General features: G+C 39.0%; 1 protein-coding gene across 1 annotated transcript in view; it reads right to left on the bottom strand.

Moving 5' to 3' along the window:
• Positions 1-25,586, bottom strand: part of LOC111161884 (fibrous sheath interacting protein 1) — a 184,125-nt gene that overhangs the window by 104,870 nt on the left and 53,669 nt on the right. The window contains exon 9 of the mRNA XM_022525943.1: positions 22,877-23,017. Within this exon, the coding sequence (XP_022381651.1) occupies positions 22,877-23,017 (141 nt within the window). The remainder of the gene's footprint in view (positions 1-22,876; positions 23,018-25,586) is intronic.

Consider the following 25,586-nt stretch of genomic DNA (forward strand, 5'->3'; position numbering starts at 1 on the left):
CACTTCCCTCTGATACCTCAGGCTTTACCTGTTACGTTTGCTTTCCCATCTGCCAAACTATCAAATGCCACCTGATACAATTTAGCCTTCAGAATCTTTAAATTATTCTTCATGTACTCCCACTAGTTATATATTTGTCTTGTGTCCCTATTTAAATTCCTAGAGACATGAGTTTAATATGTTACTATATTTTGTAGTCAATATTACCATGTTATTTTCACACCCAAGAGTATGACAGTGGGTGAAAAACATGACTCAGTGGGTAGATATTCCACACCATATAAATATGCCCTATTTTTAACAGGTATTTCAAATCTCTTGTCCACCCTGAGCTTGACTAAGATAAAACTGACATACAATATTATGTAATTAAAAGGTGTACAGCATGGCATTTGATGTTTAGGTATTCCAAAATGATTACCACAACAGCATAGCTCCCATTTCTTTTTCGTGGTGAGAAAATGCAACATTCAAGTACATGATACTGTATCCATGATGGGTAGCAAGTATTTGAAACCTTAATACCTCTTAAGAGTTCACTGACTGTGGATGTTGCTTTGAGTAAGTGTCTCAAAATTTTCTGAAGGATAATCTTAGAACATTGATGTTGATTTTGTGTGCTTTCATATAATGTAGGAACAGATTGAATAAAAATAAAAACCGAGTTTGCTAATTCTCAGCTGTTAACATTAAATTACAATATTAAAAGCAGACTCCCTCAAGAAAGTACAGCCTTCTATGTTTTTACTTGTCATTGCTTATCTAAACCATAGATCCAAAGAAATGTAGCTAAGAAGAGATTAGCAGCCAACTTCAAAGCTAGTACCAAGGCACTTTAGCAAGAACATAATTAGATGGTGATTTCCTTGACATTACTTACTCAAAACATACTCTAGAGATGATGCAGGGCTTAGACATGAAAGGGTATAAATACTTTTGATGGGTCTTTTCAAGAAACACAAAGCAAGTTGCAACAGCCAACATGTATTTCTCACAAATGACTCTATATGATAATAAATTAGAAAACAGCACCTTGCAAATTTTTTAAATACTGGAAAACAGTAAGTAGAATTAACATTTTGGAAACAGTAAAATCTGCAACATATGTGTCAAAGAGCATACATTCTAAATATACAAAGATGGCTTTTCAATTAAAAATGTAAAACACCTTAATAAAAAACTAAACAAAGATACAAATAGACAATCCACCAGGGAAGGAATATAAACCACCAACAAGCATTTAAAAACATATTCAAATTCACTAGTAATAAAAAAAAATGCAAATTAAAGTAACAATATCATTTTTAAACTATCAGATTGGCAAATGTTTTTTAAATGATAATAATACTGGCACAGATATAGCACTCTGGAACACAGTGCAAGCAGAAATTAAGCATCTTTGAAGGGTAATCTGGCAACATATAGCTAAGTTCTTTAAACATACACTCAGACTTAGCAATTCCACTTGGGAATTTATCCTAAGAAAATAAGTCAACAAATGCATGGATAAGAATGCTCACTGCATTTTGGTTTATAATGACAAAAAAAAATTAAATATAACTAGAAACTCTTGATTTCAGCTCAGGTCATGATCTGAGGGTCATGAGATTGAGCCCCACATCAGGCTCTGTTCTCAGCAAGGAGTCGGCTTGTCCCTCTCCCTCCCCACCCCCACTCAAATAAATAAATAAATCTTTTAAAAAATGATGAGGTTGGAAAAAAATTAAAAAGTAAAATGATAAGTTTGGTTATATACTTTATTAACATGAGAATCTGCCCATAATGTATTGTTAAATGAAAGAGCAGGCTATAAAATGTATGTAGAATATGATCACAGTTTGATAAAATGACAAACAACAGAGAGGAGGGCATGTGTGTTTTGGTGGGAGCTCTGAGTAAGTGGGGAGTGTGTGAATAGGAAAAATGTCAGGCAGGAAAATGGCCAAGGGTTAACTACAATTGTATTACAGATCAACTCTTCTATGAGGTAATATTATGGGTGATTTTTCCTTTCTTTATATTTTTCAGATTGCCTGAATTCTCTAAAAAGCCATTTCACTATGAAACTAAATTTAAATCATAACCAAGTATACATTTTTACTTTATAATCAGAGAAATCTTTTAACGAATTCTCCCCTATCTTCAGAGGCAGTCACATGTTATTTCTAGTTGGGCACAGGAAATTCCTTTGTCTTTACAAAGTTTGTCTCTAGGTAGACCAAAAAAGCCAAAAGTCTTTGCAGGCCCACATAAGACCCTTTAAAAATGTTCTCTAGGGGCGCCTGGGTGGCTCAGTGGGTTAAGCCTCTGCCTTCAGCTCAGGTCATGATCTCGGAGTCCTGGGATGGAGCCCTGCATCGGACTCTCTGCTCGGCAGGGAGCCTGCTTCTCCCACCCTCTCTCTCTGCCTGCCTCTCTAGTTGTGATCTCTCTCTCTGTCAAATAAATAAATAAAATCTTTAAAAAAATAAAATAAAATGAAAATGTTCTCTAGTACTTCTGGTAAGAGGTGCATCAGTGGAGATGGGACCTGAAACATCGGACTATTGTTACTGGTAGTAAAGCATCTGATGCTGGTTGACCAAAAAGAAAGTAAAGAATTAGATACCCTTCAGAATAACATCATTCATTAAGTGAACTGGGATTAATAATAATCACATTAGCAAATAACACCCAAAGAAAAACTGTTGAGATATTCCAACTTCTAGAATCAAACACAAACTGAGTTCATACCAAGTTCAACAGCTATAAAAATAAAGTAATAAAGTCTTCCCCATGTTCCCCAAGTTTGTCTTCACTCATCTTTCCCAATTTGAGGAAGAAAAAAGCCTGTAACAGCAGAATGGTAAAACAGGTTAAGTAAATCCCCATCATTTTAGATAGATATTATGGATAATTCTAAAAAGACACAAATAGTTTCCTACTCCTTAAAGTATCCAAGAGGTGAAATTGAGAGTATTAGCTTTGTTTCCAAGACTATACATGTGGTTTCAATAAATCTTTTATTTCAATTTTTGTTTCTTGGCCATCATTTTTTTAGATCATATCTCACAAACCAGGTCAGACTCCCTTTAAAAATATAAGTGGAGACTTTCTATAAGACCTTTTCCTCACCATTGTTAGATTCCCCTAGAAATTTAGGAGAATTGATTCCTTCTACACCTAGAAAATTAGAATTTTGGTGAAAACTTATACCTTTTTTTAAAGAATAAAACAATATATCAGCACATAAATTGCTTTGTTCTTCTCTGGAACTGCCCTGTCACATATAGTAGTCACCAGCCACATACACATCTAAAATGTGGCTGGTCTCAATCATGACACAGGCTCTAGGCTCTACATGTAAAAGACCTGTGGGATTTCAATACTTCTAATGTTTCATTAATAATGGTACATTGAGGGCACATGGGTGGCTCAGTGGGTTAAAGCCTCTGCCTTCGGCTCAGGTCATGATCTCAGGGTCCTGGGATCAAGTCCCGCATCGGGCTCTCTGCTCAGCAGGGAGCCTGCTTCCCCCTCTCTCTCTCTGCCTGCCTCTCTGCCTACTTGTGATCTCTGTCTGTCAAATAAATAAATAAATAAAATAATGTTACATTGATTACATATAAAAGCAACAATATTTTGGATATATTGGGTTAAATATAATTTCACCTGTTTCTTTTTACCTTTTTAAAATGACTATGAGATCAAATGTACATAAGTGGTTTGCATTGTATTTTTTTGGGCAGTGCTGGTCTACAATGTTAGTTCATCATTTCAGGATTCTTATTACCATTTCTATAGCTCTGCAACCACTCAATATTCTCTTTAAATAATGGGTCTTCACCAGTGGCATTTTGCAGAAGGTTTGCTCCCTTCCCCACATTCTGTAAAATACCTGCTGCTAATTACTCATTTTCCCCCAAAATAAATCCTGTGCTTACTGGAGGCTCCCCTGCTACATTAATCTGAGCATTCTGTGGGCTCCTGGGTGGCTCAGTCAGTTAAGCATCTACCTTCGGCTCAGGTCATAATTCCAGGGTCCTGGGATGGAGATCCTGGTTGGGTTCCCTGCTCAGAGGGAATTCTGCTTCTTCCTCTACATCTTCCCCCCAACCCCACCACCGTTCCTGCTCGCTCTCTCCCTCTCTCTCTCAAAATGCATAAATAAAATCTTTTTTAAAAAATCTTAACACTCTATGCTCATCCTTGAGATCAGTATTTGCCCCCTTGATGTTCTGCTCTCTGCCATGTACACTTTAGCAATGGGGAGGAGTGACAGTCTGCCTCTGTATGTGCAAGGTGTAACTTTCTTTGAGGTTCAAACTCACATCAAACAAGGCTGACGGACACACTGACATTCCAGGGCAAAACTCATCAGCCTCACCAGTGCATTAGCATGAACTGTTAACCATTTTACACCTGATGGAAGTAGGCTACTATATCAGTTAAAATTGCTTTCATCAAAAATTAAAAAATAAAAAAAAATATGACCTTCCTGACATAACCAAGCTGAGTTTGTTAGTCTAACTTAAGAAACAGGTCAGGAAAGATATGCAACATAACTAAGCATCAGGAAAATGCCAATCAAAATCACTTGAGAGGTCATCTCACATCTGTCAGAATAGCTGGTACCAGAAAGACAGGAAATAACAAGTGTTGGTGAAGATGTGGAGAAAAGGGAACCCTCATGTCCTCTAAGTGAAAATGCAAATTGGTACAGCCACTGGAAAACAGTATGGAGGTTCCTCAAAAAATTAAGAATGGAATTACCATATGATCCAATAAGGCCATTCCTGGGTTATTTACCCAAAGAAAGGGAAAACAATTTGAAAAGATACATGCAGGACACCTGGGTGGCTCAGTTGGTTAAGCATCTGCCTTTGGCTCAGGTCATGATCCCAGGGTCCTGGGATCGAGTCCTGCATCAGTCTCCTTGCTCAGTGGGGAGCCTGCTTCTCTCTCTGCCTGCCGCTCCTCCTGCTTCCTGCTTGTGTTCATGCACCCTCTCTCGCTCTGACAAATAAGTAAAATCTTAAAAAAAAAAAAAAGAAAAGATATATGTACCCCTATTTTATTACAGTATTATTTATAATAGCCAAGACATAGAAGGAACCCATGTGATCAGTAATAGATGAATGGATAAAGAAGATGTGGTATATTGGTATGTGCATATATATCGGTATGTATGTGTATATATATATGAAATACATATAATATGGGGTGTGTGTGTGTGTGTATTCCACGATATATATCAAGGAATATTACTCAGCCATTAAAAAAAATGAATTCTTGCTATTTGTGACAATATGGATGGATCTAGAGGGCATCATGCTAAGTGAATAAGTCAAAGACAAATACCAAATGATTTCACTTATACATGAAATCCAAAAAATAAAACAAACAAACAACCAGAACTAGACCCTTAAATACAAAGAACAAACTGATGGTTGCCAGAGAGGAGGTGGAGGAGGGGATGCGCAAAATGGGTAAAGGGAAGCGAGAGGTTCAGGCTTCCAGTTTGGGAATGAGGAAGTCACAGGGACAAAAGGTACCACCCAGTGGTGCTGCCAAAGCATCGGCAGAAGGTAGCGGCACTGACCGAGGTGCGCACGGCATAGCACAGAGTTGTCGAATGGCTGCGCCGTACACCTGAGACTAATGTCACACTGTGTGTCAGCTATATTTCACCCAAAGAAAGGAGGAGGAAGAAACAAACAAACATACGAAGAGGTTAGAGGTGAGCAGACAAGGAGTGAGGCGGTGACGTCAGGATGGCATTACAGCCCAACTCCCTCTATCTTCTGCTCTGTCCTATGATCTCCAGAAGGGCCACGCAATATTTCTTTACTCCAGCCAAGAAGGGAAAGGAGTAAGGGCAAAAGGCATATGTCAGCATCTTTCTCCTTCTCTTTTCATAAGGATGTGTCTGCCTCTAACCCACTGGCCAGAACTGGTTCACAGAGCCACCCTAGATAGAAGGGAATCTGGGAGGGCAAGTATTCTTAACGAGGCACTCGGCTGTGCCAGAGTTTTATCAGTAAGGAACACAGGAGACTAGATTTGGGGTAGGCCACTGGTAATGTCTACCATAGCTATATCTTTTATAACAGATACAATTGTAATTCTTTTAGAGAGATCAAAAAAATACTAAAAAGACTTGAGATTACAGAAAAATCCAACACAATCCACTATTTTTCCAGTACAAAACTGGAAAAATAGAAGCCTTGAGAATGTAATTTTTATTACCTGAATCATTTCATTTTACTGAGCTCTGACTTGTTTAAATAGTCCTTGTGGCAACTTTCAGCATTACCTTTGTTGATAGTAAAAGTTTAGTCAATATACCAATACAGACTTTTCTAAAAGCTCAGTTCAGCAGTGCCTGGGTGGCACAGTCCACTGAGTGTCCGACTCTTTGGTTTCTGCTGGGGTGGTGATCTCAGGGTCCTGGAATGGAGTCCCACCTCAGACTCCGTGCTCAGTGCGGAGTCTGCTTGGGATTCTCTCTCCCTCTCCTTTTGTCCCTCCCATTCATGCTCTCTCTCTCTCTCTCTCTCTAAAAATAAAGAAATCTTTAAAAAAAAAATCAATCAATAAATAAAAGCTCAGTTCATATCATATCAAACAACTGCTCAGAAAACTTTATCAGTCTGCAATAACTTGCTAATAAATAGGACTCCATTCTACTTTTACAATTTTGTTTGCCCAGAAGTAGACCCTTGATAATAGAATTTTGACCAGAGTCTTCTGTAAAGTTCCAAACTCCCATCACAATTTGATCTAATATCAAATTCAGCATTCCACTCTTCTATTTATCCGAAGTACAGTTATTGTTGTCGGACACCACTGTCTTTCTCCTCTTTACCACTAGAAGAGCATTTTTTACTAACCAACATAGAAATGGCTTTTAATACCACACCAGGGTTCAGGTCCAGGTGATGCCGGGTAGAGACCAGGAGAGCTGTGCTGGCAGTGGTGCTCAGCCGGGAGCTGGAGGCAGGCACTAAGTGACTCACTCCCAAATGAGAGTGCTGCAGAAAGCCAGGTTCAAATGCTTGCTTCAGCAATATTCAAGTTTCTAAAATGTCGTGTATCTATGCATAATTAGCATAAAGTCAAAATTTGATACAATTTAGTCCATAAATGCTGATTTTGTTTACTGTTCCCTAAAATGGCCCAAGCTTTCCCACATCTGGCCCTTTTCCACAAAGTCTCTTCTTTCTATAAGGCCTATGCCCCATTACACAGAGTGAAACCCTCCCCGTTCTTCAAGCTTCAACTCAGATTTCACTTTTTCCACAAAGACTTTCTGGGTCTCTTCATTATAATCATTCTCTAATTTGAACGAATACAGTATTTTTTTGTTACCTGTCACTGGTTTTATTCTGGTTTATGTTATCATATTTGTTTACTAGTCGTATGCTCTCCACTGGATCAAAGGCTTAACTCTATACCCCACCTTTGAGAGAGAGTTTTCTACATACTAAATACACAGAAATTTGTTTGCATTTAATTAAATCTGGGTTTTTTTTATTTGACAAAACAATTTAACCTTGCAACATCAGTTACCACCATGGTTTTTAAAATCTGATCATGAATTATGACACTTAAAATAATAAGCCCATTACTTTCCATTTGGAGGTCCAGAGAAAACTATTAAAATATATCTGAATGGATGGCTTTGAGCATGGAAGAAAGATGACTCACAAATGTCTACACAGGCATTCACTATTCTACTATGTAGCCCATCGCACACCCCCCCCGACCAAATTTAAGTAAGCAGTAGTTAATGGTATCAGTATTGGTCATCCACTGTAGCAAATGAACCACACTAATGCAAGATATTAATACTAGAGGTAGTTGAGATGATTGTATAGGAAAACTGTACTTTCTGCACATTATTTTCTGTAATCTTAGTACTATTCTAAAAAATCAAGTCTATTTTTTAAAAACGTAATGTATCAGGGAACACAGTTCTTTATTAAATCTGGTATGTATTTCAATTAAGAAACTGCTCAATGTAAAAATTACAAGTCATAAGAGCTAATGCTTTAAAAAGCTACAGTTAAGAGAAGGCAGATAAACAGGGGGGTGGGGAGGCGGGAGTCTGTCTTATTCAAAGATGTAGTCTTGCAAATGTAGGTTGTATGTGATTATACTGTATCTCTTTTTCTTTCTTCTGCCCTGTGGTTCAGAGGCAGATGTGCAGTTCTAGAATTTTTTTCTCTAGCTGATTTGAAGCTATTGACCATGTTCTCTCTCATTACAGGGTTGATGGAAAGCTTTAGAAAAGTTACAGAAAAATGAGAGGGAAAATAAGCGTAAATGCCAGAATCCTGTATAGGGATCAGGGAAGGTCTAACTCCAAGAATTTCCACTTTCATTATATTTTCATTTCATTGGTTCCATTTCAAATCCTCCTTTGCTGTACTTTCAAAAGCCCCTTTTATTTTTTTAAATATGTGAAGCAGACTTATTTTACATTCTGAAATAGTCCGTTCCAAACTGCAGTCTGTGTGAAACTGATTCTATGTGTGTGTTTTTTCTATTAACTCTTGCTTGTGATGGCTTATTTCCCTAAGCATTTGGGGAGGGGGGAGCTCTTTATTGTGAACTTGTGGTCCTTACACTTTATTTGTGGGAACTATTTAAGATCTAGATTTAAACTGTGTTCTTCCAGAGAGACTTCCTTTTCCTTCAACCAGAAACCAGGAGTACTGCCAACCTAAGACCACTTTCAGCTAAGCATTCAACTTGAGGTTTTTCAAACCCTATAAGTAGTGTGAACTCAAACTCAAAACCTACCTTCATGCAGGCTTGTCATTAGGAATTCTCATGGGAGAATTTTTCTCCATTCCACACACAACCAAAGCAAAGACACAAAACCCTCTCCACAGACGGTTTTTTTCTAGTTCATTCACTGAGGTTTTAACAATTTGGTGAACCGACTCTGTGCGGGAGTTCTGATCTGAGCTCCTCAGCCTCAGGCCCTGTCTCCTTGGCCCCCTACAGGCAATCTGTTGAAACCCAGGCTTCAGGCCATTGAAGATCAACAGATACCTCAGGGACAAATGCTGGCTCCAGCAGTCACTTACCCCTCACTTATCTTGTCATTTTTGTCCCCCGAGGAATTCCCTTTTCTGCCAGCTCACTCATGCTTTAAAAATTACTTTAAAAACAAATACATCTTGTACCATTTTTAGGTTTCCTTTACTAAGAGGGGCTTCTCTAATATCTAGTCTGCCATATAGCTAGAAGTAGGACTCTCCCGCGAAGCTATATGTAATTCACATATGTAATTCACAGCCCTCAGCAGTATTTCTCAGTTGGAGCTTTCTCTAACTTGCCGCCATGGCCACAGAAATGCCAGTTCCACACCGTGAATCTGCTTCTGGTCCCTGGCCTCAAACAGATCATTTTGACCTCACATCAGTCAGACTTCTGACTCCAGGTCAGCTAAGTTTTGTGTTTCTATTGCATTTCACATGTGTTCTAGTGCATTCCATCGAGATATACATCTTGCTTTATTGTTATGCTGTTTTCATAAATTTTTATATAGTTAGAGCCAAGGTAAGTATAAACTTAGGTTAATACATGATCTTGACCAGAAATCAACATTAAATTATGTTTTTAAAATAGACTTTTCAGGGTGCGTGGGTGGCTCAGTCACTGGGCGTCTGCCTTCGGCTCGGGGCATGATCCCGGGGTCCTGGGATCTAGCCCTGCATCGGGCTCCCTGCTTGGCAGGGAACCTGCTTCTCCCTCTGCCACTCCCCCTGCTTGTGTTCCCTCCCTCCCTGTCTCTCTCTCTCTGTCAAATAAATAGATAAAAGTCTTTAAAATAAAATAAAATAAAATAAAATAGACCTTTCAGGGGTGCCTGGGTGGCTCAGTTAAGTGACTGCCTTCAGCTCAGGTCATGATTCCAGGGTCCTGGGATGGAGCCCTACGTCGGGCTCTCTACTCAGTGGGGACTCTGCCTCTCCCTTTGCCCTTCTCCCTGCTCATGTGTGTGCTCTCTCTCTCTCTTTCAAATAAATAACATCTTTTTTAAAAAATAAAATAGAACTTCCAGTAAAAAAAAAAAAAAAAAAACGAACTTTCATGTCAAATTTTATAGGCAGTTTTTAAAGAATCATATATGTTTTTTCCTAAAACATTAGCATCTAGTGTCAGTAGCCAATGGTATCATGTTAATAAGGCAGAATGTTGAGAATGTGAATTTTTTTAAGTATAATTACCATATAATATATTAGTTTTAGGTGTACAATATGGTGATTCAAAGATTTTACACATTACTCAGCATTCATCATGCTGCGTGTACTCTAATCCCCTTAACCTACTTCACCCTTCCTTCATCCACCTCCCCTCTGACAGCCACCAGTTTGTTCTCTGTAGTTAAGAGTCTTTTTGTTGTCTCTTTTTCCTTTGTTCATTTGTCTTGTTTCTTAAATGCCACATATGAATGAAATCATATGGTATTTGTCTTGCTCTGACTGACTTATTTCACTTAGCATTATATATTCCAGATACATCCATGTTGTCATAAATGGAAAGAGCTCATTCTTCTTCGTGGCTGAGTAATATTCCATTGTGTATATAGACCACAACTTCTTTATCCATTCGTCTGTGGATGAACACTTGGGTTGCTTCCATATCTTGGCTATTGTAAATAATGCTGCAATAAACATATAGGGTACATATAACTTTTTGAATTAGTGTTTTCATTTTCTTTAAGTAACTACCCAGTAGTAGAATTATTGGATCATATGATAGTTCTATTTTTAATTCTTTGAGGAACTTCCATACTATTTTCCACAGTGGTTGCACCAGTTTGCATTCCCACCAACAGAGCATAAGGGTTCCTTTTTCTCCACATCACAAATACTTGTTACTTTTTGTGTTTTCTTTTTAATTTTTAATTTTTTATTTATTTTGCTCCTTGTGGCTTTTTATTCTAGCTATCCTGATAGGTGTGTAGAGAACAAGAATTTAATAGATAAAGATAATCTCTGGACCCAGTAAACTACAGATGAAGGTTTCTATAGTTCCGTGTAATATACATGAGCCAAAGAGCTAAAAAACAAAGACAAGGGCAGAACCCAGAGATGATATCAAGACATCACTATCTAGTAAGAACACAGGTCCAGAAGACACAAAGGGAAGGTAAAGAAGGGAGAAGCCAGCCACATTTGGTGACTAAGATCCAGGAGATTGGGTGCTCAGAACCATGGGCATCAGAGATCGGCAACAGGCCTGCACTCAGCGCTCCTCGAAGTGTGGCGTGCCGACCAGGGCTGGTCCTCAAACTGTTTGTTGCAGGTCTGCTATGCAACAAGAAGCTATGCCAGAATTTAAATCAACTGATTCACCAAGCAAGCTTTTCTCAATGAAGTAAGGAGTACATGCACTTACATTCTGGTAAAAGTTCCTTACCCCCACCAATAACAAACAGTTGTTTGACCATCCACATTAAAATCACTGCTTTAGATAATCCCTGTTTTGGACAGAGATAGCTTCAGACCATAACAAGAAGCAGATCTAGAATCCTGATTTAAAATCCTGTTTAAAAAAAAAAATCTGGGACACCTGGGTGGCTCAGTGGGTTAAGCCACTGCCTTCGGCTCAGGTCATGATCCTGGGGTCCTGGGATCGAGTCCCGCATCGGGCTCCTTGCTCGGCAGGGAGCCTGCTTCCTCCTCTCTCTCTCTGCCTGCCTCTCTGCCTGCTTGTGTGTACTCTCTCTCTCTGACAAATAAATAAAATCTTTAAAAAAAAAAAAATCTGACTGTAGCTGGTTAAGAAAAAAATGAAAGGATTAAAGACAAACTATGAATACAAATAACATCTCCACTGGGAATTCATCATTCCCGCTGGGAATCTATTCAAGAATTAATTACACTAAATGATACTAAAAATGACCTCAAGTATTGGAAAAGAAATTAAATAGTATTACGACCACATGTTAACAACCAAATAATAGGCTTAATTTTAACCTCCCAAAGTGTCATAAGTTTTAATAATTTATGCATTCTAATTTTATGTCAGTACACACTATACTGGTTAAATATGCGTGTGTGGCATATTATAATCTTTACAATACTTATTTAACTTTATAAAATTCTATTTCTTTCCTTTAATAAGATATTATTGTTTCTTTCTTGATGTATGTGCATGCATTCATTCTATGTAACCACATCTAGGGCCTCAACCAATGAGCCTTGAAAACTAATTTAGAATGTGAAAGGTGAGTTATGTTAAAATCTAACTAGCCTTACTATCTACTTCTAGAGATTCTGCTCAACAATAAAGCTTTTTCAGCAATGTCTACAATAGCCAAACTATGGAAAGAGCCTAGATGTTCATCAACAGATGAATGGATAAAGAAGACATGGTATATATATATGTATGTATATATACATATATACATACATATATATATACACATATACACACACACATACATACATACATACATACATGATGGAATACTATGCAGCCATCATAAATGAAATCTTGGCATTTGCAATGACATGGATGGAACTAGAGGGTATTAGGCTAAGCGAAATAAGTCAATCAGAGAAAGACACTTACCATATGATCTCTCTGATATGAGGAATTTGAGAGGCAGGGCAGGGGTTGTGGGGGGAAGGGAGGGGAAAAATGAAACAAGATGGGACTTGGGAGGGGGACAAGCTATAAGAGACTCTTAATCCCAGGAAACAAACTGAGGTTTGCTGGGGGTGGGAGGGATAGGGTGGCTGGATTATGGATATTGGGGAGGACATGTGCTATTGTGAGTGCTGTGAATTGTGTAAGACTGATGATTCACAGACCTGAACCCGTGAAACAAATAATACATTATATGTTAATAAATTTTTTAAAAATTTTAAAAAACAAAGCATTTTAAAATCGGGTAATATTAAGGACGCCTGGGTGGCTCAGTTGGTTAAGCGGCTGCCTTCGGCTCAGGTCATGATCCCAGCGTCCTGGGATCCAGTCCCTTATCAGGCTCCTTGCTCAGCAGGGAGCCTGCTTCTCCCTCTGCCTCTGCCTGCCTCTCTGACTACTTGTGATCAATCTCTCTCTCTCTTTCTGACAAATAAATAAATAAAATCTTTAATAAAAAAATATAAATAAATAAATAAAATCGGGTAATATTCTAAAACAAGATTGCCACCAAAATGTTCATTTTTAAGATGACATTCAAGACTTGTACATTATCATTCAGAAACAGCACAATACCTACACTTCTCTGATGAGATCAAGTCTGCATTATTATAATACATGTTAAAAATCATAATCCAGAAGAAAATATCCTGAATAATTTTTTAAATGTTTTATTATATAGACAGAATACAAAGCATATATATATATATATATATATATATATACTCTCTTGTTCCAAAATATATTTGAAACTGAAATCTATTAATGTATTTATAAGTTTTTTAAAGTGATGGTTGAAACAAAATAAGTTAATGAAAAAAATTCAATTACCTTTAATATTTTATTCCCAAAGTAATACAGCTAAATTGTTCTTTCAATTTATTCTACAACATATTTGAATACTACACATAGTTGATAGCTTTAAAGTGGTTACTAGCTCACTGACTCACTCTAGAACAATTCTGGAACACCAGCCATGTACCTCTAACTGCTATATGCTGTTTTGCAATCATTAAATGATACCATTCAGTTGCAAAAAATTTTATCAGATGATGTGCTTCTGAAAATTCTGTGCTCTACTTACTCGTTTCAAAATGTGTTTCTTTTTGCCTATAATTTTGAGAATGGATTTTTCAAGGTTTATTCCACTGTGGATGTGCAAATCCCACTCTCAAAAGTTCACAGCCAAATATTTTGCATCATTATTGCACACCCTGCCAACACCTACAGAAGGAAAAATAAAGGCTGTAAATTCTATAAAAATACCAATAATGTATATGTCAATGATATCATTGTTATCAATATTATCATTGTTATCATCTACCTTCCTGAAAGCTGTTACAAACGACAAAGAAAGATTAAATAATTTCTATACTTCCCAACAATGACGCTAAACAGAGAGCGTAATTCCTTTCCCAACTCAGGCCTTAGTTAATGTATGAATATCAAAACACACTAATCATCCAGTTTAACCACAAACATGTCAGGTTTGTTTGGAGTTCCACCAAATTTGGGAAAGATGTATAAATGTAAGAGTTTAAAGGCTTTAGAATGAAGCCCACATTTGTCTGTGGCCCTAAATCTTAGCTGAAAATTGGCTGGTCTGAGCAGATGTGACTTAGAGCGGCTGAATGTAACAGAAAGCTCACAGACTGAAGCATCAAAAGAATTGAGGATTGGCCCAGGTCTATCACTAACTGTGAGTCTTGGAAAAATCAGTTGGCTATTCAAGACTTCAGTTTCTAATCCATGGGACTGGCCCACGTGACCTGTAAGGACCCTTCAGCTCTCACATTCTATAATTCTGATTCTATGGCCTGTTTAGTAATTGAAGGTAGACCCTCCACCATTCACTGAGCAGAAGAAACCCTCCAGTCTTCTGATTGGGGTCCATGTATTCTTATACAAGGTTAAACGGCAAGAGCATGTCGAAATAAGAATCAGAACACAAGGATTTATCATCCTTTGTGAACCACATTCTTATCCACAACGCTCAGCAACAAGGCTTAGAGCGCTAAACATTTTGATGCAATAATGACAATGCAGTTCACCAAACAAGGCCAAGCTCAGTGGTTTCCAGGAAACCAAAAAGGGAAAGAATGTGGGAAGAAATAGTAGAGACTTCAAATGATGGAAAAAATGAATGAAGTTCAAACTAAGAATCAAAAGAGACACTATAAAGACCTAAAAAGTGTGGTCAATGCATTTAGAATGATTGGAACCATGGAAAACTTTTGCTAACAATACTAACAAAACATCTTTGAGAATATTTTATCATTAAAGGAGTCCATGAGATGAGATCGGATTGCTGATTCTTCCTTCGAAAATGCAAAAACTAAAATTGAATTCTTCTGATTTGTGAAAGCTAGAATTATTATGCAACTTCACTAAAAGCATTTTTACCTAATTCTAGAAGTTAAAGATGTTCTTTATTTGAAAAAAAAAAAAATCCCCTTAGTCTTATTATCACAATGGAACACTCAATACCTCTGAAAAATTAGGTTGAACATGAATTATTACTATTGATTTAAATTACTCAAGAAGGCTATCATTATAGTAAAGGGTTAAGTTACATATAAATAAAACAAGGAAATAATAAAATTACCTCAATTATCAGTCACTTTCTTCAGGGATAAAGGCAATTTAATAGAAAGTGGAAAATACTAGAACTAAGCTATTAACATTTATATTCTATTCCCCTTCAGATTATTGTCAGTGTGTGCATATATATACACATATAAGATATATATATAATTTTATACAATTATATATATTAAATAGTTATAGTTGATACTGATAATCTATCTAGAATTTTTATCTTTTTGTTTTAGATCACTCGTTTCCAACTAAAAGTCCTTTGTTGACAAAATCCATGTACTTGTCATTTTTATTACCTTACTATTGTATTATATGGGTAAGACCATGTATAAATTGCTTTGACATTCTATTTGAGAGCATTTAAGTTGCTTCTTACTTTGTTTAGTTTGGTTCCTCTTAGCTGTTATTTCTTTGTATATGTTCCTAAAAGTGGAATTGTGCAGATCAAAAATAAAAATAATGTCACAGGTCAACAGTTGACCAATTGCTTTTCAGGGGAAAAATAACCAACTTAACAAGCTACCAATAATGAGGTATTTACTCCAAAAATACAAAAAACACTAATTCAAATGGACACATGCACCCCTACATTAAAAACGTAGCAGCAGGGACGCCTGGGTGGCTCAGTTGGTTGGACGACTGCCTTCGGCTCAGGTCATGATCCCGGGGTCCCAGGATCGAGTCCCACATCGGGCTCCCAGCTCCATGGGGAGTCTGCTTCTCCCTCTGACCTTCTCCTCCCTCATGCTCTCTCTCACTGTCTCGCTCTCAAATAAATAAATAAAATCTTTAAAAAAAAAAAAAAACGTAGCAGCATTATTCACAATAGCCAAATTATGGAAGCAACCCAAGTGTGTATAAATAGATGAATGGATAAAGAAGATATGGTATATATACACAATGAAGTATCATTCAGCCATAAAAAAAAAAGAATGAAATTCTGCCATCTGCAACAACATGGATGATCTAGAGAGTATTATGCTAAGTGAAATAAGTCAGCCAGAGAAAGACAAATACCTTATGGTGTCACTCATATGTGGCATTTAAGAAACAAAACAAATAAGCAAAGGAAAAAAAAGAGAGAGGGAGAGGGAGACAGACAAACCAAGAATCAGATTCCCTCTCTTTTTTTTTAAAGATTTTATTTATTTATCTGAGAGACAGTGAACCCGAGAGAAATCACAGAGGAAGAGGGAGAAGCAGACTCGCCCCTGAGCAGAGAGCCTAATGCGGGGCTCGATCCCAATACCCCAGGATCATGACCTGAGCTGAAGGCAGATGGTCAACAGACTGAACCACTCAGGCACCCCAAGAAACAGATTCTTAATTATAGAGAACATACCGGTGGTTACCAGAGGTGGGTGGGGGATGGGTGAAATAGGTGAAGGGGACTAAGGCGTGCACTTGTGGTGAATACTGAGTGACTCCACACTACAGTGCACACCTGAAACTAATATTACACTGTATGTTAACTACACTGGAATTTTAAATTTTTTAAATTTTTTAATTAAAAAAAATGTTTCTTCACCATAAATAAAATAGCTAATATTTTGTTACTGTTCAAATATTGCTGCCTCTACCTCCATACCACTCCCAATATGACATAATTATACTTATCATTATTTTTGCTGGTCTGATAAGTGTATTTAGGGCCTAAAGATTATTTGAATATGAATTTTATTTAATTTTTTAAAAAATTTTGTTTATTTTTATTTTTTTGAGACAGAGAGAGAGAAAGAGAGAGCAAAAGCAGCAGGGAGGGCCAGAAAGCAAGGGAGAAGACTCCCCACTGAGCAGGGAGCCCAACGTGGGGATCTATTCCAGGACCCTGGGATCATAACCCAAGACAAAAGCAGATGCTTAACTGACTGAGCCACCCAGGCGCCCCTGAATGTGAATTTTAAGTACTGGTAAGGCTGAATATAATTCTTTATGATGACTCACTCTAATTTCCTAAATCCATGAAGACAATAAGTAATGATCCTTCATATATATCAATGCTTTACATATTTTGAAATATTGTTTCTATTTACAAATGCAACACATGTACATTATGGAAAGTCTAGATATAGAGAAAAGTATGAGAAAAGGTATAAAAAACATCCATAATCCCAACACACTTTTCCCTTTAAATAGTCTGTTATAAAAAGTGAATTTCCTTTTATCACCGCCCCATCCATCCCATCTCTACTAAAAGTAATCACTGCTTAGCATTTGTTATATATTATCCCAGAACTTTTCTATGATTTTTTAAATAAAAATGGAATCATACTATTGTCTTAAGCAACAGGCTCTTTTTCCTCAATACTGTATCACAGACATCTTTCCAAGATATATAGATCTACCTCATTCTTCTGGTAGCTGTCTGCCATTCTTGTCTATGTTTACAATATTAAGTTATGAAACCAGGTTGAAGAAGGGCAAAGAGATCCCCACCGTTACCTGAGGCAGCCATATTACATTTGTCTCCTTTCCCCATTTCCGGTATGGTCTCACAGGCACCACCAACTCCCTTGCTTCCCTGGTCTTTCATTGCAATCACTCAACCTCTCCTCACCCCTGCCTCAGCTCCGGACCCATTTCTTCCGCTCTTGCTGGACTGCCGAGGGCTGTCAGAGATGACCCCAAGCCCCACGGGCTGGCTCCCTATCCTAGCTAGGGTTCCAACCTCAGCAGGGCTGTCTTCCCAGTTCACCATTGCTCTCCTCTCCTCCTCACACCATCTATTTCAATCCTTCCCCACCCTGCTTCAAGGTCCCATCCCTACTCTGCCCTCTCATTCCAGTCATATGCTTTCATCTCTAATTCACAGACTAGATAGAGAACATGCAAGCATGACCTCTCTCACTTATTCTTCAGCTCCAAACCTGCCTTTCTAGGCCCATCCTTCTCTCCTTTCATCCTCAATCAGAAAAGGGGCATCTTGATCCTTCTCTAAGTTGTACGCCGCTATCTTCAATCTCATCCTTTCTGCTATACCCCTCCTCATTACCATAGAAACAAGCATATGTAAATGCCACCTTAGTAATGTTAATAATAAGAGTAACGATACTAATAATAAACATTTGTATAGCGCTCAAAATATGCCAAACCCTGTTTGAAGCACTTTACATTAATTAAGATGAATTTAATCTTCGTAACAGCCTATAAGGTAGGTATTCATTACAACTATCCCATTCTACTGATCAAGGAACTAAAGCAGAGAGGTCAAGAGACCTGTCCAAGGTCACACAGCTAGGAAGTGCAGAGTTTGAGATTCAAACCCAAACAGGCTGCTTCAGTGTCCGGTTCTTAACCACTACGTCCCATGTACAGAAGCTTACAGAGCAGAACTAGAACCCAGGGAGGAAATAAAAGCAGAGTGGGTTTCAAAGAGTGAAGGGGCAGAGAGGCCTGTAGAGCACCTAAAACAGCAGAAAGTGACTCTCTGAGCTAGACAGGTAAATCAGGGGACAGGGACCAGAGCCCATCATACACAAACGACGGAGAGGTCATCTGCAGGGTCTGTCTTGTGTTGCTTATTCTATGAATACAGCTATTTTCATTTTCTCTTGATTCTATCATCTCAAATTATCTCCATTCGAGTAGTTAGCCTGATAGAAGAACGCTTTTATCCATGGTCACAGCAGTGCTCCTCAGCCCACGGGAACCAACCAGGCAAGAGATGAGTGACTGAGCACAAATCCTCCCCACCATGTGGGACAAAGAGCTCAAAGCACAGCGCCTCCTCCATTTGCCAAACGCAAGCTTCCTGCTTGTGCTGGACCAAACCATCCAGCCACCCTTTGTATACTGAAACCCTCTCTACTCACTCCAGCCTCGAAAACATTGCCCCAGACAGATCAATCCCAGAGACCAATCCTGAATCATGCTAACTCTTCCTTAATACTTACCAGAAATCTCTCTCTTCATGGACCCCCGATCACCATGTTTTTTAGCGAAGCTGTGAAATATTTAGACTAATACTTCAAATAGTAGTCCTTTAGATATCTTTGGGAGAGGGATGTTGTGTGGTTTTCTACTAAACCATCCCCTCGTTCCCCACAACACACACACACACCCCTCTTCTTTACCAAGCTAAATAAATACACTCAGTCCCACCAACAATCCTTCACAGGACCTGCTTTTAAATCTCTTCCTCATTCTTGTCCTCTACTATCCATAAGATCCGTTTTGCTCGCCTCTCCCATACAGGCAGCATATCGGCTCCATACCATCGCTGACTCATAGCGAGCGAATTCTGAAGATTTGTTCCACATATGCTGCTTCCAGCAGCCATGGCTCATCCTTCCTCTACTTACACCGCTGTTATTTGGGACTCCTGTCTGCCCACTAAAGTTCATACTACGCTTGCGAGCCTCAACCTCATCCCACTGTGCCCGCCTTCCCCAGCTCCTGACAGCTGGTTTTAAAGACACCAATACCACTACCCCCTTCAGACTAACCAGACTAACTGGATCCCACTGCCTCAGTCAATCTTGACCAAGGCACACATGCATTCACAGCCTCAGAATTAAGTCACTTTTCCAACTTTTATGGGCAAATCAATCCTGGGATTCAGGTGGTTCCAGGACTATCCCCAGGGCTCCTACGCTGCCCCTTCCTTCACTCCTTGCCCAGTGCATCCCTAAAACTGAGTATGAATTTTATCCCTAAATTACCAGTTCATGGCCAGAAATTATTGCTTTTACCCAGTGATCTTGAAACAATATTCTCTCATAATAAGAAGAATAAGACAAAACTGCAAAATTAGCCATTTCTAGAAGGTATCGTTCAGAAAACATACTCTTTGGTCTATAGGTAGCGGGCTAACTTTTGTCTATACACAGAAGACAATCTCACATTCTCCTAAAAAGTTTTACTGAACTTCCAAAAGTAACTTTCAATAGAATATTTAAACCAATTAATACCAATTGTCAAGCATACATACTAAACTTTAGATACTACCAATAACATCATTTTTTGCCAAAAAATATGCCAGCAATCACAGGCAAAAGGACAAAGGCCCTCTAGCCCTACTCCCTTGATTTTAAAGTAAGAAAATCAAGACTCTAAGAGGAAAAAGTGATTTATCAAGTTGACAGATCAGGTCACTGACAACCTTGAAACAAGGACTCAGGTCTCCAGATTCCCCATCCACAAAGTACCTAGAAATCTATGAGGTACACTGGGCCTTACAGAGTAGTATCTTCCCTAAAAAGTTCACACACGTGGTACGCAATGTGATCCACAGGGTATCATGAGACGCAGCAATTAAAACATAAAGATGATACACATCAATACTCATACACCTTTATCATACCAGTTTCTCCAAATGTTGACTGTAAAACAAGATAGTTGATAAAAGATGATCATTTAGGGGTGACTGGGTGGCTCAGTGGGTTGAACCTCTGCCTTCAGCTCAGGTCATGGTCTCAGGGTCCTGGGATCAAGCCCCATGTCAGGCTCTCTGCTCAGGGGGGAGCCTGCTTCCCCTTCTCTCTCTGCCTGCCTCTCTGCCTACTTGTGATCTCTGTCAAATAAATAAATAAATCTTTTTAAAAAAAAGATGATCATTTGGATCCTGTCTCTTCCACTTAGTAGCTACATATGCTTGAGTAATTTATTCAACTTCTATTTCCTCATGTGGAAAGCGAGGATAGTAATATTGACCTCAAGAGTGCTAATAAAGACTACATAGTAAGTTATAATATACTTGGACCAGCGCCTGCTACCGTAGGCACATAGTACTTGCTCTTCTCTACTTACGCGTATTATTCTTTTCCGCTTAGGTAACAACCAACTTTTGATATTTACCATATCTCTGTGAGTCTAGCCAACTTTCACATGACACTGGAAAAAAAATGTAAGATTTCCTAAAGGATCCAGATTTTGCATCCAGAATTACATAAGAGTAGAGACATAGCAGAAAATAATGGATATATGTCCAAGGCATATGACAAATGGTCAGAAATCAGGAGAGCTGAAATATGGAGAATGACAGGCTTTGCCTGCCTTGGATTGGCAGGTACGGGATGAGAAGTGCCCAGGGTTTTCAAAACCAGTCAAGCCACAAACACCGTATTTACCAAGTTGGCAGTGCCCCATCACTACCACCACAACTATTGGCCAAGAGCCTCTTTACACTCCCTAACCATTCTTACTTCCTCTACTTCTTCCCTGTATCAATAGCCCCAAGGAGAAAAAAATCCCTCAGAAGATAAAAATGGAGGAGTCCCTGATATAATTCTCATTTCATTTCCCATGAAAAGTAAATAAAAATGAATGTTAAAGAGAAGCACAATGCATTCAGTCCCCTTCGATCTGCTATCTGGCCCTTACGAGGTAACCTGCCTACCCTCTAGGCTCCGAGTCAGGGCTGCTGTCCATGGCTGGCGAATGGTTCAGAGCAATTCAGCTGCACATGAGCAGAGGGGGGGAAATCTCCATCGGGATCAGTGCACGCTCTGGGAGAGCTCTAAGGAGATCAGAATTTAATCAAAATCACTTACCTGATGCTTACACCGATGCAACAGCATATAAAATGGAATAATGAGAGAAGCGACTGACCAGGTTTAAGTGGCTAGACAGGAGGTGACAATGCTGACAGAAGGGTGATACGCGCCATGACAAAAGAGAGATTTTCAGAGTCATAAAGAACGCTGGCAAGATATGACAGCAAATTAGCCATAGTGGTTAAAACTTAATGAGGCTTGAAGATCACCCAAGATAACAGGATTTAGTAGGAGACAGAAAGGAGGTGCTGCTGGCATTTGTGACAAGACCAGCCCTGCGAGAGAGGATGTAGAGAGAGTCATAAGTTGAGCCTTGTCATGTTTCATTTTAGGTAAAAGCCAAGGATTCAGCTGGAAGCATCCTCTGGGTAGCTGGAAAATCATAACATTATGGAGACTTTCTGATAGGATCAGAATATCAACCAGCTCACAATTTAGTTGATTTAAGAGTTTTCTCTCATCAGCAATAATGTTTTTACATGACAAGCTCTTAAAACATGAGATAGGCACAAGAAGGATTTAGAACATATTTAAATTGAGTAACAATATATTATGAATTACGAACAAAAAGTGGGAGAATTTAAGCTGTACGTCCAATATATAAAGATGATTTCATGGAGAATGACTACCAATTTTTTTCCATTAAAAAAAACATGTCGGGGTGCCTGGGTGGCTCAGTGGGTTAAGCCGCTGCCTTCAGCTCAGGTCATGATCTCAGGGTCCTGGGATCGAGCCCCGCATCGGGCTCTCTGCTTGACAGGGAGCCTGCTTCCCTCTCTCTCTCTGTCTCTGCCTGCCTCTCTGTCTGCTTATGATCTCTCTCTGTCAAATAAATAAATAAAATCTTAAAAAAAAAAAAACATGTCACCATCAGGTACAGAATATTAGGTGTGTGGATCATTATTCTGACCTCACGTAGTATTTCACAGGTTTATTACATCACATAAAGTATGTATAATATTACATTAAGTTCTATGAATCATATTTTTACTCAAATTGTGACAAATTCCCATGTCAGTTTTCTTGACAGACTTAACAAATATAAAACCAGTCATAAAACAGTCCAAGGAAACTGGAAGCTTTTTTTAAGACAATTGCTGGCGACAATTAAAATTGAAATTAAAAAGACTTACCACATTTTCCTTCAGTTTCCTCAGTCTGTCATCAATCTCCCTCAGCCGGTTTTGCTGATCCCGTTGCTCTTTGGTATTCCGAAGCACCTTTTCTCCTGGAGTTATTTCCATGTTTCTATCATCATCATGAAAGTCAGGTTCCTAATTAAAAAAAAAAAAAATTCATGCACAGGCTGAAAATGTATCGTCATACATTGCTCCAAAACAAATGAGCTTTGAAAGTTAGTTTTGCTTCTCAAATGGTGTTTCTGTCCTTCAAAATGACATTCATAATTCTCTTAACTCTTCCCATTTGAGAGGGAAAGGTCCAACTGTACATGAAACAAGTAGGAAAATAAACTCAGTCATCTGGAAAGCAAGAAGTTCGAGTGAAAAGAGCAGTGGCTGGGAAGCAGCACCTGGACTCTCACCCCCGTTCTGTACTTACCAGCTTAAGTTCTTGGGCAAATCACACTTTGCCTGGATGCCACATTTACCATATATAAATGACAGGGAAAAAAATCCCACCATTCTGGCTATGAGAGACCGAGGTTCAAGGGCAAACTGGCCTTGGCAAAGTCAGGAGTTTTGAATCCTGGCTCTACCTGGTTCCTGACTAAAATGACCTTAGGGAAATCAACTAACCTCTCTGAGCTTCAGTTCCATGTCTGCAGACAATAATAACATCTAGCCTAAAAGTCATCACACTACGTCACTGGCATGCAACAAATCTTAGTGCCTAACAAATGTGAGTGAAATACACCCTTTGAAAAGAATATGAACGACAAGGTGAAAGTATTTCACTATTATCAGCAATATTTGAATGGACGGAACCATAACCTCCCAAAGTTAATGTTATTTCTAGGTGATAAAAATGGGTATTTCTTGACAGTAAGTTGGCCTTCTATCTACAGCTAAACCTCCCACTTTACTCCCATAGATCTCCTACTCCCTGTTGCCATGCAGGAGCCTGACACTGATGTCATGTTTGAACTTGCTCAAACCAGAATCCTCCCACATTCTCACGCCCTACAGATGGTTGGTCACCAAGAGGAGTCACCATCTCACTTTCTAGTACCTCTTAATCAAGGCCCTCCTCTCCTTCTCACTCCCTCGTCATTCCTCTGAACCAGTGGTTTTCAAAACCTGGGGTGCTTTAGACTTACCCACAGAGCCTGGGAAAATCTTCAAAGGTCCTACCCCCACACTGGACAAAATTCTACTGTAGGGACTAACAGCCTGAAGCACAACTACTTGAAAATTTGAAAACTGTCACCTTAAGCAACTGCTCAAGCCTCTTCACTGACCTGGGTACCACCAGTCTCCCCATGCACTCCAGCCTCTGCAGAGAAGCCACGGAGCAAGGTGCAAAGTCCTCACCCAATCCTGGGCTGTGCCTGGGCTAGCTCCTCAGTCTCCTCTCCCACTGCTGGGGTCTCACACCCAAAGGCATGGCAATATTCACTCCTCCTCATTCTCCACCTCTCCATGCCTCTTTCTTCCAGCTCCTCATGAACAGTCCTACTCTGTCTGAGCACAGGTGTATTTCCCCGGTGAAATGTTCCCTGACATGCTTAAGAAGGGAAGATGGTCTCTTGATCACAACACCTGTTCCTCATTGTATTAACCATCTTCTGCTGCTCAGACTGGAATCATGACTGATCCCAATCACTATACTCCTGAAGCCGGATGGACCCTAGTCCATGGACTGTACAGCTGAGCCTTGAACAGCATGAGTATGAGCTGCTCAGTCCACTTTCATGCAGATTATTTTTCAACAAATAGAGTACAAGACCTATAAACATATTTTCTCTTCCTTATGATTTCCTTTCCTCCACCTTACTTTATTGTAAGAATGCAGTACATGATAGATAGAGCATTTAAAATGTGTGTTAATCAATTCTTTATATTATTGAGAAGGCTTCCAGTCAACAGTGAGCTATCAGCAGTTAAGTTTCCAGGAAGTTGAAAGTAACACAGAGGTTTTTCAACTTCATGGAGGGAGGGGTCAGTGCCCCTCACCCCCACATTGTTCAAAAGTCAACTGTGATTTGGTTCTCAGAACTCTGATCACACTAATGTTTCAATGAAATTTATATTGTGTAAAATTCTACTGGAAGAAACTATTAATTTCAAGAAGCGATTTTTTACATTTTGTATTCCCCAAAAGGTGACTCATTTCTGGTAGCTTCGATGCCTATAAGCATCCAGAGGGTAAATTAATTATCAGGAATATTTTTAAGAAGGAAACCTAATGTTAGGGAGACATGTGGAAAAGATGGTATGAAGGTCCCTGTGCATCTTTAAGCATCCAGGATCTCATGAACTTTCACAGACATGTCCCTACTATGAAATAGGATCCACAGTAGAGACACACAGAAGCCCACATCCTGAGTGGCTTCTAAACAAAAAATGTAGTTCTGGGAGCTTGGGAATCCAAGATCAATGCACTGGCAGACTTGGTGTCTGGTAAGGGGTTGCTTCTTGGCTCCTAGATGACCATCTTCTTTGCTGGCTCCTCACATGGCAAAAAGGACAAAGGAGCTTTCTGGGTCTTTTTTAAAAGGGCACTAATCCCGTTCATGAGGGCCCTACCATCATGATCTAATCACATCCCAAAGTCGTGACCTCCAAATACCATCACACTGGGGATTAGATTTCAACATATGAATTTTGAGTGGACACAAACATTCAGTCAATAAAATGTAGGGAAATGAAAAGCATACAAACT

This window comes from Enhydra lutris, unplaced genomic scaffold, assembly GCF_002288905.1.
Source record: "Enhydra lutris kenyoni isolate GAN:26980312 unplaced genomic scaffold, ASM228890v2 scaffoldscaffold4, whole genome shotgun sequence".
NCBI classification, from domain to species: Eukaryota; Metazoa; Chordata; class Mammalia; order Carnivora; family Mustelidae; genus Enhydra; species Enhydra lutris.